The sequence below is a fragment of the Tachyglossus aculeatus genome, chromosome 7 (genome assembly GCF_015852505.1).
Source record: "Tachyglossus aculeatus isolate mTacAcu1 chromosome 7, mTacAcu1.pri, whole genome shotgun sequence".
Classification (NCBI taxonomy): domain Eukaryota; kingdom Metazoa; phylum Chordata; class Mammalia; order Monotremata; family Tachyglossidae; genus Tachyglossus; species Tachyglossus aculeatus.
The window spans coordinates 8,502,424-8,517,548 of NC_052072.1; the positions used below are offsets into that span (position 1 = coordinate 8,502,424).

At 43.7% G+C, this 15,125-nt stretch overlaps 1 protein-coding gene across 1 annotated transcript in view; it reads left to right on the plus strand.

The window, feature by feature from the left end:
* NBEAL1 (neurobeachin like 1) overlaps window positions 1-15,125 on the plus strand; it is a 209,359-nt gene that overhangs the window by 170,526 nt on the left and 23,708 nt on the right. Inside the window, exons 42-46 of the mRNA XM_038748824.1 lie at window positions 260-400; window positions 5,279-5,409; window positions 9,040-9,149; window positions 10,115-10,232; window positions 11,109-11,206. Coding sequence (XP_038604752.1) covers window positions 260-400; window positions 5,279-5,409; window positions 9,040-9,149; window positions 10,115-10,232; window positions 11,109-11,206 — 598 coding nt within the window. The remainder of the gene's footprint in view (window positions 1-259; window positions 401-5,278; window positions 5,410-9,039; window positions 9,150-10,114; window positions 10,233-11,108; window positions 11,207-15,125) is intronic.

The following is a 15,125-nucleotide window of genomic DNA, read 5'->3' on the forward strand; positions in this document are numbered from 1 at the left end:
CGCTGTGGGGTAGGGACCGTCTCTATACGTCGCCGACTTGTACTTCCCAAGCGCTCAGTACAGTGCTCCGCACACAGTAAGCGCTCAATAAATACGACTGAATGAATGAATGAGTGCTGTGGGGTGGAGGGTGGGGCGAATATCATGTGCCCAGAGGTCACAGGTGAGATGATGGGTATTAAAAAGTTCTTTCAATCAGTCAATCGTATTTATTGAGCGCTTACCGTGTGCAGAGGCAAGCTATTGATCTCCTCTGTAGGTATGAAAATTTTGAGGACCCCATGGGGACAATTGACAAGTTTCACTATGGAACGCACTATTCCAATTCCGCCGGGGTCATGCATTACCTGATTCGCGTGGAGCCCTTCACGACGCTGCACGTCCAGCTGCAGAGTGGCAGGTGAGTTGCAAGTAAAACGCATCCCGTCTCCTTTATTAGAGAAGCAGCGGAAAGAGCCCGGGCTTTGGAGCCCGAGGGCGTGGGTTCGAATCCCGGCTCCTCCACCTGTCAGCTGTGTGACTTTGGCCAAGTCACTTCGCTTCCCTGAGCCTCAGTTCCCTCATTGGTAAAACGGGGATTAAGACCGTGAGCCCCACGTGGGACAACCTGATCACCTTGTATCCCCCCAGCGCTTAGAGCAGTGCTTTGCATATAGTAAGCGCTTAATCAATCAATCAATCAATCGTATTTATTGAGCGCTTACTGTGTGCAGAGCACTGGACTAAGCGCTTGGGAAGTACAAGTTGGCAGCATAGAGAGACAGTCCCTACCCGACAGTGGGCTCACGGTCTAAAAGAATAATAATGATGGCATTTATTAAGCGCTGACTATGTGCAAAGCACTGTCCTGGGGGGCTCACAGTCTTAATCCCCTTTTTACAGATGAGATAACCGAGGCTCAGAGAAGTTAAGTGATGAGGATGATAGTAATGATGGTAATGATGATGGAATTTGGTTTTTTTATGGCATTTATTAAGCGCTTACTATGTGCAGAGCACTGGACTAAGCGCTTGGGAAGTACAAGTTGGCAACATAGAGAGACAGTCCCTACCCGACAGTGGGCTCACGGTCTAAAAGAATAATAATGATGGCATTTATTAAGCGCTTACTGTGTGCAGAGCACTGTTCTGGGGGGCTCACAGTCTTAATCCCCTTTTTACAGATGAGATAACCGAGGCTCAGAGAAGTTAAGTGATGATGATGATAGTAATGATGATAATGATGAGGGAATTTGTTTTTTTTATGGCATTTATTAAGCACTTACTATGTGCAGAGCACTGGACTAAGCGCTTGGGAAGTACAAGTTGGCAACATAGAGAGACAGTCCCTACCCGACAGTGGGCTCACGGTCTAAAAGAATAATAATGATGGCATTTATTGAGCACTTACTATGTGCAAAGCACTGTTCTGTGGGGCTCACAGTCTTAATCCCCTTTTTACAGATGAGATAACCAAGGCTCAGAAGTTAAGTGATGATGATGATAGTAATGATGATGATGATGATGGAATTTGTTTTTTTTATGGCATTTATTAAGCGCTTACTATGTGCAGAGCACTGGACTAAGCGCTTGGGAAGTGCAAGTTGGCAACATAGAGAGACAGTCCCTACCCGACAGCGGGCTCACGGTCTAAAAGAATAATAACGATGGCATTTATTAAGCGCTTACTATGTGCAAAGCACTGTCCTGGGGGGCTCACAGTCTTAATCCCCTTTTTACAGATGAGATAACCGAGGCTCAGAGAAGTTAAGTGATGATGATGATAGTAATGATGATAATGATGATGGAATTTGTTTTTTTTATGGCATTTATTAAGCGCTTACTATGTGCAAAGCACTGTTCTAAGCGTTGGGGTGGTTACAAGGTGATCACATTGTCCCACGGGGGGGCTCACAGTCTTCGTCCCCATTTTACAGATGAGGCCACTGAGGCACAGAGAAGTTAAGTGACTTGCCCAAAGTCACAGAGCGGGGATTTGAACCCATGACCTCTGACTCCAAAGCCCAGGCCCTTTCCACGGAGCCACGCTGCTTCCTCAAATACTATTATTATGATGATGATGATGATGATGATTATTATTATTATTATTATTAATTAGACCTCGGGGGAGCCACCCGACGTGCTAGGTAACGCCGTAACCTCTTCTTGTCACCCGCTACCTGCGATGCTTGGTTTTGAAATAGAGCCACGTCTATCACAACCAAGGGTTTCCGGCCTCTCGGCACCATAGAGGACCGTCTTGGAGCGTAGTCACTCGTATTTATTGAGCGCTTACTGTGTGCGGAGCGCTGTACTAAACCCTAGGAAGAGTACAATACCCTACTAAACCCTAGGAAGAGTGAAGCAGCCTGGCTCAGTGGAAGGAGCCCGGGCTTTGGAGTCAGAGGTCATGGGTTCAAATCCCAGCTCCGCCACTTATCAGCTGTGTGACTTTGGGCAAGTCACTTCACTTCTCTGTGCCTCAGTGACCTCATCTGTAAAATGGGGGTGAAGACTGTGAGCCCCCCGTGGGACAACCTGCTCACCTTGTTAGCCGCCCCAGCGCTTAGAACAGTGCTTTGCACATAGTAAGCGCTTAATAAATGCTATCATTATTATTATTATTATTACAATTCTGAGAGAAGCAGCGTGGCTCAACGGAAAGAGCCCGGTCATGGGTTCGAATCCCGGCTTCGCCACGTGTCTGCTGTGTGACATTGGGCAAGTCAGTTAGCTTCTCTGGGCCTTAGTTACCTCATCTGGAAAATGGGGATTAAGACTGTGAGCTCCCCTATGGGGCAACCTGATCACCTTGTACCCTCCCCAGCGCTTAGAACAGTGCTTTGCACATAGTAAGCGCTTAATAAATGCCATAAAAAAACAAATTCCCTCATCATTATCATCATTACTATCATCATCATCACTTAACTTCTCTGAGCCTCAGTTATCTCATCTGTAAAAAGGGGATTAAGACTGTGAGCCCCCCGTTGGGCAGCCTGATCACCTTAATCCCCCCAGTGCTCAGAACAGTGCTTTGCACATAGTAAGCGCTTAACAAATGCCATAATTATTATTATTATTATTATTATTACAATTCTAGGAGAAGCAGCGTGGCTCAGTAGACAGAGCACAGGCTTGGGAGTCAGTGGTTCTGATCCCGGATCCGCCGCTTGTCAGCTGTGTGACTTTGGGAAAGTCACGTAACTTCTCTGTGCCTCAGTTACCTCATCTGGAGAATGGGGATTAAGACTGTGAGCCCCACCTGGGACAACCTGATCACCTTGTATCCACCCCAGTGCTTAGAACAGTGCTTTACACATAGTAAGCGCTCAACAAATGCCATCATTATTATTATTTTAATAATTATTACAATATAACAGAGTTGGTAGAGACGCTTCATGCGCACAAATAGCCTACAGTCTAGAGGGGGAGGCAGACATTAATAATAATTATGGCAATAATAATAATAATGATGGCATTTATTAAGTGCTTACTATGGGCAAAGCACTGTTCTAAGCGCTGGGGAGGTTACAAGGTGATCAGGTTGTCCCACTTGGGGGCTCACAGTCTTAATCCCCATTTTACAGACGAGGGAACTGAGGCCCAGAGAAGTTAAATGACTTGCCCAAGGTCACACAGCTGACAATTGGCAGAGCCGGGATAATAACAATAATAATAATAATAATAATAATAATAATGATGGCATTTATTAAGCACTTACTATGTGCAAAGCACTGTTCTAAGTGCTGGGGAGGTTACAAGGTGATCATGTTGTCCCACATGGGGTTCACAGTCTTCATCCCCATTTTATAGATGAGGGAACTGAGGCACAGAGAAGTTAAGTGACTTGCCCGAAGTCACACAGCTGACAATTGGCAGAGCCGGGATTTGAACCCATGACCTCTGACTCCAAAGCCCGGGCTCTTTCCACTGAGCCACGCTGGTATTTGTTAAGCACTTACTATGTGCCAAGCACTGTTCCCTAGTGTGGTCAGGATCTACTTGGGCCTTTTCAGCGCCTGCGTTTGGGTAAATTTCACCATCGGTGGTGTCACTTTCCAATGCAAAGGACACCAGCCGTTCTTTTGGAGTAAAATATGCTGGAACCAACGGAATCTGGTACCTCGGAGCAGCGTGGGCTAGTGGAGCGAGCATGGCCTTGGGAGTCAGAGGTCCTGGCTTCTAGTCCTTGTTCCCCTCCTGGCCTGCTGTGTGACCTTGGGCAAGTCACTTAACTTCTCTGGGCCTCAGTTCCCTCATCTATATAATAGTGATTCATGGCCTCAGTTCCCTCATCTATAAAATAGTGATTCACGGCCCGTTCTGCCCCATGAGGAACAGAAATCGTGTCCGGCCTCTTTAACTTGTATCTATCCCAGCACTTAGAAAAATGCTCGACACATAATAAAGCTTAACCAATGCAGTAAATAAGAATAATAATAAACCAGGGTTGTTCCAGGGGTAATCACTGCTCTCTCCTTGGGTCATCCTGATATTCTTTTTTGACTTTCACTCTGCGAAGCTATATCCAAGGAACTTTTCAGAGGCTCTAACACGGAGTAGTGGGTAGAGCACATGCCTGGGGGTCAGAAGGTCATGGGTTCTAATCCTGACTGTGCCACTTGTCTGCTGTGAGACCTTGGGCAAGTCACTTCACTTCTCTGTGCCTCAGTTCCCTCATCTGAAAAATGGGAATCGAGACGGTGAGCCCCGTTTGGGTCAGGGACCGGGTCCAACCAGATTTACCTGTATCCACCCCAGTGCTTAGGCCCCCTTTTAGACTGTGAGCCCACTGTTGGGTAGGGACCGTCTCTATATGTTGCCAACTTGTACTTCCCAAGCGCTTAGTACAGTGCTTTGTACACAGTAAGTGCTCAATAAATACAATTGATTGATTGATTGATTGATAGTACAGTGCCAGGGTACAGAGTAATTGCTTAAGAAATACTCCAATTATTATTACGTTAGATAATGAATTACTGCCCTTCCCTTTTGTAATTACATTCCAGAAATTTTCCCATTCTATATGAATCAATCCCTTAATAGGTCTCTTCACCCCTACATGAAAGCAGTTGGCCATTGTGATTTGGGCTGTGTGGTATTTCAACATGTAGGACCTAAAGAGGAAACCGAGAAGATAATTATTGATCATATCTGTGGGGGAGGAGAGCAGAGGAAGAAGAGAGAAGTTCTCATCATAAAGGAGATAAAGGATGGATGACTATCGATTTTGTTCCCCCCCGTTTCCTCGTATTGGGATTTTTTCCTCTGTCCGTCTCACCGGTCTCCTGCTTTAACAGGTTCGATTGTGCGGATCGGCAGTTTCATTCTATTCCTGCCACGTGGCAGGCTCTTATGGATAACCCGTACGATGTCAAAGAGCTTATTCCTGAATTCTTCTACTTCCCAGAGTTCTTGGAAAATCAGAATCGTAAGTATGGGGCTTGGGGATTTGTGAAATGAAAAATTCATCGGGGCACCAGAAGAGCGTAACTTTTACTACTGAGCCTCCTACAGAGGGGTCCACACCAGGAGAAAAATACCGCTTTTCATCTTTCTGCAGAGTCCACAGCCTCGTTACGGTGCCCTTATGAGTAGCAGGAGATAAATTTGTGCTGTTGAGGCTGGAATATTTTTATTGTGTTCTGAGAATTGATTAGCCATAAGGAGGTAATAATAATAATGATGGCATTTATTAAGCGCTTACTATGTGCCAAGCACTGTTCTAAGCACTGGGAAGTAAATTTGTGCTGTTGAGGATGGAATATTTTCATTGTGTTCTGCGAATTGATTATCCCTAGGGGAGTAATAATAATAATAACAGTGGCATTTGTTAAGCGCTTACTATGTGCCAAATACTGTTCTAAGCGCTGGGGGGATACAAGGTCATCAGAGTGTCCCACGTGGGGCTCACAGCCTTAATCCCCATTTTCCAGATGAGGTAACTGAGGCACAGAGAAGTTCAGGACTTGCCCACAGTCACACAGCTGAAAGGTGGCGGAGCCAGGATTAGAACCCATGACCTCTGACTCCCAAGGCCGGGCTCTTTCCACTGAGCCACGCTGGACAGCCCTTTCATTCATTCATTCATCCATTCAATCGTGTTTATTGAGCGCTTACTGTGTGCAGAGCACTGGACTAAGTGCTTGGGAAGACCAAGTTGGCAGCATCTAGAGACAGTCCCTACCCAACAGCGGGCTCACAGTCTAGAAGGGGGAGACAGACAACAAAATAAAACATATTAACAATATAAAATAAGTAGAATAAGTATGTACAAGTAAAATCAATCAATAAATAGAGTAATAAATACATACAAACATCTATACATATATACAGGTGCTGTGGGGAAGGGAAGGAGGCAAGGCAGGGAGGATGGAGAGGGGAAGGAGGGGGAGAGGAAGGAGGGAGCCCTGTAGAAAAGTGGCTAGGGCATCTGGAGTGAAGGAAGGTTGGAATCAGTGGGTGATACCATCGTAGAGACATTACGATTAAGGAAGGAAGATCTACTTCCACTATTCACCGTGCTGCAGTCCCACTTCAACCCTTCTCTCTGATCTCCCATCCTCGTGTCTCTCCCCACTTCAATCCATACTTCATGCCGCTGCCCGGATTGTCTCTGTCCAGAAACACTCTGGGCATGTTACTCCCCTCAAAAATCTCCAGTGGCTACCAATCAATCTGCGCATCAGGCAGAAACTCCTCACCCTGGGCTTCAAGGCAGTCCATCACCTCGCCCCCTCCTACCTCACCTCCCTTCTCCCCTTCTCCAGCCCAGCCCGCACCCTCCGCTCCTCCTCCTCACCGTACCTCGTTCTCGCCCGTCCCGCCATCGACCCCCGTGCCACGTCATCCCCCGGGCCTGGAATGCCCCCAATCCCTCTGCCCATCCGCCAAGCTCGCTCTCTTCCTTCAAGGCCCTGCTGAGAGCTCACCTCCTCCAGGAGGCCTTCCCAGACTGAGCCCCTTCCTTCCTCTCCCCCTCGTCCCCCCTCCATCCCCTCCACCTTACCTCCTTCCCTTCCCCACAGCACCTGTATAGATGTATATATGTTTGTACATATTTATTACTCTATTTATTTATTTATTTATTTTACTTGTACATATCTATTCTATTTACTTTATTTTGTTAGTATGTTTGGTTTTGTTCTCTGTCTCCCCCTTTTAGACTGTGAGCCCACTGTTGGGTAGGGACTGTCTCTATATGTTGCCAATTTGTACTTCCCAAGCGCTTAGTACAGTGCTCTGCACATAGTAAGCGCTCAATAAATACGATTGATGATGATGATGATGATCCTGACTCAGCCACCTGTCTGCTGTGTGACCTTGGGCAAGTCACATAACTTCTCTGAGCCTCAGTTACCTCATCTGTAAAATGGGGATTAAGATTGTGAGCCCCAAGTGGGACAACTTGATCACCTTGTATCCCCCCCAGCACTTAGAACAGTGCTGTGCACATAGTAAGCGTTTAACAAATGCTATCATTAGTATTATTATTGATAGAATGGGTAACCAGTGAAGGGTTTTGGAAAGTGGAGTGCTGAATGTTGTTTTCCATTTTTCCCCTCATCATCCATAAGAAAAAATAACATTCCAGTTTTGACTTCTGGCCTAAAGTTATAGACCCAAAAGGTCGATAATCATCTATTTAAAGTCTTACCTAGCAATCATTGTTTGATTTTTTTTTTATTCTATTACCTCTTTTGTTAATCTGATTTTCTGTGTTGGTAAATATTGATTTGATTTAGCCATTATAACCTCTGTGAGTATAACATTCATAAGTTAATTTAAAATATAAGGCAATGTTGCTGTTGTTCATTTCTGAAAAATCAACTATTACTCCAAAAATTGAGGCACTTGAACGTGTTCTTGTTATGTAGTAATTCCATCTAATGTGACTTCTGGCAAGTTTCACTGAACTTTTAATTGCAAACTGAACCTGAATGAGTAATTTATCTGCATAAGTGGAAAATTCAAATAATCAGAGGAGATAGGAAGTTCAGAGTATATTTTTAAGTAGTGAAACAAAAAAACTGGAGTCTGTTTATAAGACTAAATGACATGTTTAGGTTCAGTTTTAAAGACCATTAAGCCTTTGTGATTTATGTTTCTTAAATTGTCCATGAGGGTTAGGGCATTATTTCCTCTCATGATTTTGAACGTAATGGAAAGTGGGTACATTAATTTGCATTTCTAGTCAATTGGAATGAGAACTAGGTAACTTATTTCTTTTCATGCTTCACTAAGTAGCCTCTAATAAACCACTATTCAGACTCCTGACTCATCCTATAAGAATTGTCTTAGAACAAGATTTTGATTTTCATATTCCCAGGAGAATCCGCAATTTTAAAATATTTTAAAGAGCTTATTCTGGGATACTTCAAGCCTTATTTCCCACTGACTTTTCTCCTTGTCCTTTCACTTCAATTAATCACATTTATTGAGCACTTACTGTTGTCCAGGACACTGTATTAATTGGGTGGGAGAGTACCATTTAACAGAGTTGGTAGTCATGTTCCTTTCCCACGGTGAGGAGACAGGCAATAATGTAAATAAATTGTGAATATGGACATAAGTGCTGTGGGGCTGAGCGAGGAGTGAATAAAGAGTACAAATCTAAGCACAAGGGTGATGCAGAAGGGAGTGGGAGAAGAGGAAATGAGGGCTTAGTTGGGGAAGGGCTCCTGGAGGAGATGTGCCTTTAATAAGGCTTTGAAGTATTTCCCAAGCGCTTAGTACAGTGTTCTGCACACAGTAAGCGCTCAATAAATACGATTGAATAAATGAATGGACGAGATGGAGGTACAGTGAGGAGGTTGGAATTAAAGGAGGGAAGTGTGCCAGCTAAGTTATAAGAGGACAGCGGCATCGTAGGTGAGGTAGGAGGGGGCAAGGTCACTGAGTTACTTAAAGCCGACGGCAAGGAGTTTCTGTTCGATGTCGAAAGAGAAACACTTTGCTCAGAGGTTGGGAGGTGACTGGATATTTGCTTCGTTCTTGTGATTGATGTTCAAGATGTCTAGACATTATTTATCCTTAGCCCCGTATGCTTCATACTCCACAGAATTTAATTTGGGCCGACTGCAAGTCTCCAAAGAACTAGTGAATGATGTGGTTCTCCCCAAGTGGGCCCGTTCACCTGAAGATTTCATCTACAAACATAGGAAAGCTCTGGTAAAACCATTTTTATTTTCCTGCTCGACCCTGTAATGAGAAAATAATTCTAATCCCAGCAACTTGGTAAAAGGCCATTTGGAATGAGTTATTGGTGTGAGACCGATTCAGGGAATGTGTCCGTTTACTGTTATAGTCTCCCAAGCGCTTAGTACAGAGAAGGAGCGTGGCTTAGTGGAAAGAGCACGGATTTGGGAGTCAGTGGTCATGGGTTCTAATCCCAGCTCTGCCACTTGTCAGCTGTGTGACTTTGGGCAAGTCACTTCACTTCTCTCTGCCTCCTTTATCCTCATCTGTAAACCGGAGATAAAGACTGTGAGCCCCACGTGGGACAACCTGATTACCTTGTATCTACCCCAGCGCTTAGGACAGTGCTTGGCACATAGTAAGTGCTTAACAAATGCCATTGTTATTATTACAGTGCTCTGCACACAGTAAGCGTTTAATAAATACAAATGAATGAATTTTGTGGACAGACAGTTCACCTCTGTATTCCTGCTTGTCTGATTATTAATGCATAGAAAATGTCACAACTTCTGTGGCAGGGATTTAGTGTGTTAGGTTTAGACTGTGAGCCCAGTGAGGAACGGCTTATGTCCGTCTGGTTATCTTGTATTTAACCCAGTGTTTGTACAGTGCTTGGCATATAGTAAGCCCTTAAAAAATACCAGTTATTAGGTTTCATTTCACTGAGGGCAGTTATCATTGGCACTGGACTGATTGATTGATAGGATTAGGTGAACAGACAGACCCCCCCCCAGCCAGGGCTAAAAGTAAAAATTAAGTCAAAAGATTTGTCTCATTCATTTAATACCAGCTCGGTTGTTTTCCGGGGTAAACTCTCATAATCCTGACCAGTGGGCACAGCATTCCCAAGTCTCACCCACCTCCCTCAGAAAAGTAGATTGTGAACTTTAAGTGAGGTGGAAAGTACTTCTTATTAATGAAAAGTTTTCCTGTCCTAGGAATCAGAGTACGTCTCTGCTCATCTCCACGAGTGGATAGATTTAATTTTCGGCTATAAACAGAGGGGGCCGGCTGCAGTGGAAGCCCTCAATGTGTTTTACTACTGTAGTTATGAAGGTACAAGTGGTTTTTCTTTTTCATCATAGCTGTGGGAGGGAAGAATCATTTGTAGGGAAGAATCATTTGTGGGAGGGAAGAATCAGAGAAGATCATCTCTGTCTTCCCCTTTTAGACTGTGAGCCCACTGTTGGGTAGGGACTGTCTCTATATGTTGCCAATTTGTACTTCCCAAGCGCTTAGTACAGTGCCCTGCACCTAGTAAGCGCTCAATAAATACGATTGATGATGATGATGATGATTTGGGAAGGTTTCTCTGAGCGTTTGTGAAATTCTGCATAACAAGAGCAAGGCACGAGAAGTGTTGTTTTTGAAGATACACCTTAAGGCATTAGTTTTCTAAGCAGAGCACCAGAATTGGTGCCTGGGAATCAGAGAACCTGTATTCTAATCCCTGCTCCAGCTGTGTGATCTTGATCAAGTCACTTAATGTTTCTGGGCCTCAGTTACCTCATCTGTAAATGGGGATTAAGATCGCGAGCCCCACGTGGGACATAGATTGTTTCCAACCAGATTATCTTGTGTCTACCCCAGCACTTAGAACAATGCCTGACTCATAGTAAGCGCTTAATAAATACCATAAAAAATGGCTATTTCTTCCTCTGAAAATACAGAGATTTTCATACAGCTTGTATATGCGTGTATATAGTTCCCACTGTAGTTTATGAAGGTTTTATCCCCCCGGTATTTGTGATTCAAAATGTATTTTGCATTAACTTTTCCATGCATGCAATGTTTGAAGAGCATCTCACTAAAACATTAAGAATCGAAAGACCAATGTTGATAGTTTAAAGGAGGGCAGATGTTGTTTCAGAAATCCCACACACTGTTATTTCTCTCCTTATTGTTTTTGACTTTGACTACTTGTGGTTCTAGGAGCTGTGGATCTGGATGCCTTAACTGATGAGAAAGAAAGGAAAGCTTTAGAAGGGATGATTAATAATTTTGGGCAAACACCCTGTCAGCTGTTAAAGGTAAAGAATGTTATTTCTTGATTTCCGTGGGTGCCTTAATGCGTGTTGCCAAGAGACAGCGCAGCTTCCTTTTCTAAGGACTTTATCATGTAAAGATCTGATTTTGCGAATAATTACCATATTGAAGATTTTTTTTTCTGTGTTTTGGCTTCACGATAAGCAAAAAGGAAGCAAGAACTTAGCTGGCTTAATAGTCAGTTAGTCTCCTGTACTGGGCTTAATCAGGTTCAGTTCATAATTGTGCATTCTGCAGGCCCAGAAAATGATTTGGTTCCCCCAAAATGCCACTGGATTCATTTTCATGGGAAGGGTATTCCTTCCCCTCTGTGTAACCCATTCGCAGCTTATTCATTGATTTTAACATCTGTTTCCTCTACAAGAGTGTAAGCTTTTTGAGAGCAGGTAACATGCGTATCAGTGTAGTGGATTGTATTCTCCCAAGCACTTAGTTCAGTGCTCTGCACACAGTAAGCGCTCAATAAATGCCATTGATTGAACGTTTCCAAGTGCTTAGTGCAGGTGCGGTGCTCCGCAAACAGTGAACGCTCAGTAATTCCCATTGATTGATTGAACCCTTCCAAGCGTTTAGTGTAGTGCTCTGCATGTAGTAAGTTCTCAGTAAATGCCATTGATCGATTGAGACCATCTCGCAGTAGAATGCCGTGTAAAGGGGTCAGATGACATTTTCCACTGAAAGCTGTTTAAATCTGTGCTACGTTGCGGTTGTAGATGAGCTGGATCATTCATTCATTCATTCAATCGTATTTATTGAGCGCTTACTGTGTGCAGAGCATTGTACTAAGTGCTTGGGAAGTACAAGTTGGCAACATATAGAGACGGTCCCTACCCAACAATGGGTTCACAGTCTAGAAGGGGGAGACAGACAATGAAACAAAACATGTGGACAGGTGTCAAGTCATCAGAATAAATAGAAATAAAGCTAGATGAACATCATTAACAAAATTAATAGAATAGTAAATATGGACAAGTAAAAATAGAGTAATAAATCTGTACAAACATATATACAGGTGCTGTGGGGAGGGGAAAGAGGTAGGACGGGGGAGATGGGGAGGAGGAGAGGAAAAAGGGGGCTCAGTCTGGGAAGGCCTCCTGGAGGAGGTGAGCTCTCACATCTTCTCTGCAGAACACGTCGCCTGGGGAAATCAAATTTGGTCCAGAGGGATTTTGTTGAGTGTGGACATGGAAAGACGGAAATCTACCAGTCCACAAGATAGTTTTTTTTTTTCATAGTACCTGTTAAGTGCTTACTATGTTGCAGGCACTGTACTAAATGCCGGGGTAGATGTAAGCTAATCAGGTTGGACATGGTCCATGTCCCACATGGGGCTCACAGTCTTAATCTCCATTTTACAGGTGAGGCAACTGAGGCCCAGGGAAGTGAAGTGACTTGCCCAAGGATGTACAGCAGACAAGTGGCAGAGCTGGGATTAGAACCCAGGTCCTTATGAGGCCTAGCCTATCAAGTAGGCCATGCTGCTTCTCTAGTAGGTAGTTCTACTCTCATTCAATGTGATCTGACTGGTTACCTCCTTTTCTGCTCTAATGGAAAGAGCACAGGCCTGGGAGAAAGAGGACGTGGGTGCAATCCTTGCTCTGCCGCTTGCCTGCTGTGTGATCTTGGCCAAGTCACTTAACTTCCCAGTGCTTCATGTGTGCGTATTTATTATTCTATTTATTTTAGACTGTGAGCCCACTGTTGGGTAGGGACCGTCTCTATATGTTGCCATCTTGTACTTCCCAAGTGCTTAGTACAGTGCTCTGCACACAGTAAGCGCTCAATAAATACAATTGATTGATTGATTAATGATGTGTATTGATCTACAGTTCTATTCATTTATATTAATACTATTGATGCCTGTCTACTTCTTTTGTTTTGTTGTCTGTCTCCCCCCTTCTAGACTGTGAGCCCGCTGTTGGGTAGGGATTGTCTCTATTTGTTCCCGAATTGTACTTTCCAAGCGCTTAGTACAGTGCTCTGCACACAGTAAGCTCTCAATAAATACGATTGATTGATTAATGATGTGTATAGATCTACAGTTCTATTCATTTATATTAATACTATTGATGCCTGTCTACTTGTTTTGTTTTGTTGTCTGTCTCCCCCCTTCTAGACTGTGAGCCCGCTGTTGGGTAGGGATTGTCTCTATTTGTTCCCGAATTGTACTTTCCAAGTGCTTAGTACAGTGCTCTGCACATAGTAAGTGCTCAATAAACACGATTGAATGAATGAATGAGTGAATGAATATATGTAAACTGGGGATTCAATAACTGCTCTCTCACTTACTTAGACCGTATGTCCCTTGAGGGACAGGGACTATGTCTGACCTGATTAACTTGGCTTTATCCCAGGACATAATATAATGTTTGGCATCTAGTAAGCATTCAACAAATGTTACAGTTATACCTCTTCCTTTCTCCTCTTACTCCCTCTGCCACTACAAGTGTGATACCTACAGATGCAAAGTATCAACTTAGCAAAAATAGATGTGGCTCTGTATTTGCAACAGGTCAATAAGAAAAAAACAGTCATGATGAGTAGGTAGCTTTATCAGTCAATCGGTGATATTTACTGAGTGCTTACTGTGTGCAGAGCGTAGTACAATGCGCTTGGGAAAGTAGAGTATAAAAGAGGTGGTAAACGCAATGTCTTCCCACAAGTTTACAGTGTGAAGCACAGGAATTAACTAGTAATCTGGTTTAGTGCTGCTAATCCGTGTGGTTCACACTGTAAACTTGTTGTGGACGGAGAACGTGTCTACCGACTCTGTTTTATCGTATCAATCAATCGTATTTATTGAGCGCTTACTATGTGCAGAGTATTCTCCCAAACGCTTAGTACAGTGCTTGTGCACATGGCAAGCACCCAGTAAATACCACTGATTGATTGATTTGATGTACCCACTCTGTTATATTGTACTCTCCCAAGGGCTTAATACAGTGCTCTGCACATGGTCTGCTAGACTGTGAGCCCGTTGTTGGGTAGGGACCGTCTCTATATGAGACGGTCAGTCTATACGATCTACCCACTGTTGGGTAGGGACTGTCTCTATATGTTGCCAACTTGTACTTCCCAAGCATTTAGTACAGTGATCTGCACACAGTAAGCGCTCAATAAATACGATTGATTGAGTCAATAAATATGATTTATTGAAATACGATTGAATGAATATATATTGCCGACTTGTACTTCCCAAGCACTTAGTACAGTGCTCTGCACACAGTAAGCGCTCAATAAATACGACTGAATGAATAAATGGTAAGCACCCAATAAATACCATTGACTGATTGATTATACCCTCTTGGTAGTCCCAAACTGTGGCTTGTAAATTGGTTCTGGCTCCTCCTCCATATGAGGACTGACAGTTCTGAATCATCAACGTCATCATCAATGGTATTTATGGAGCATTTACTGCGTGCAGGGCACTGTACTAAGGGGCTGGGAAAGTACAGTGCAACAGAGTTGTTTGAAACATTCCCTGCCCACAGCGGGCAAGAGTCCAGCAATGCTGTACCGAAGGTCTCTGGGGGCTGCAGAAGACCCTGGGAGTTTAGTAGTGGCAACTACCTACGACTAGAAGGATGACTTTTCTGCTCACAGTGAGCTCTGGTTCTGGTAGTGTGACTCTTATAATCAATCAATCAATCAATCGTATTTATTGAGCACTTACTGTGTGCAGAGCACTGTACTAAGCCCTTGGGAAGTACAAGTTGGCAACATATATTCATTCAATCATATTTCAATCATATAGATTGACTGTCTCCATTCATTCATTCATTCATTCAATCCTATTTATTCATTCATTCATTCAATCGTATTTATTGAACGCCTACTGTGTGCAGAGCACTGTACTAAGCGCTTGGGAAGTACAAATCGGCAACATATAGAGACGGTCCCTAC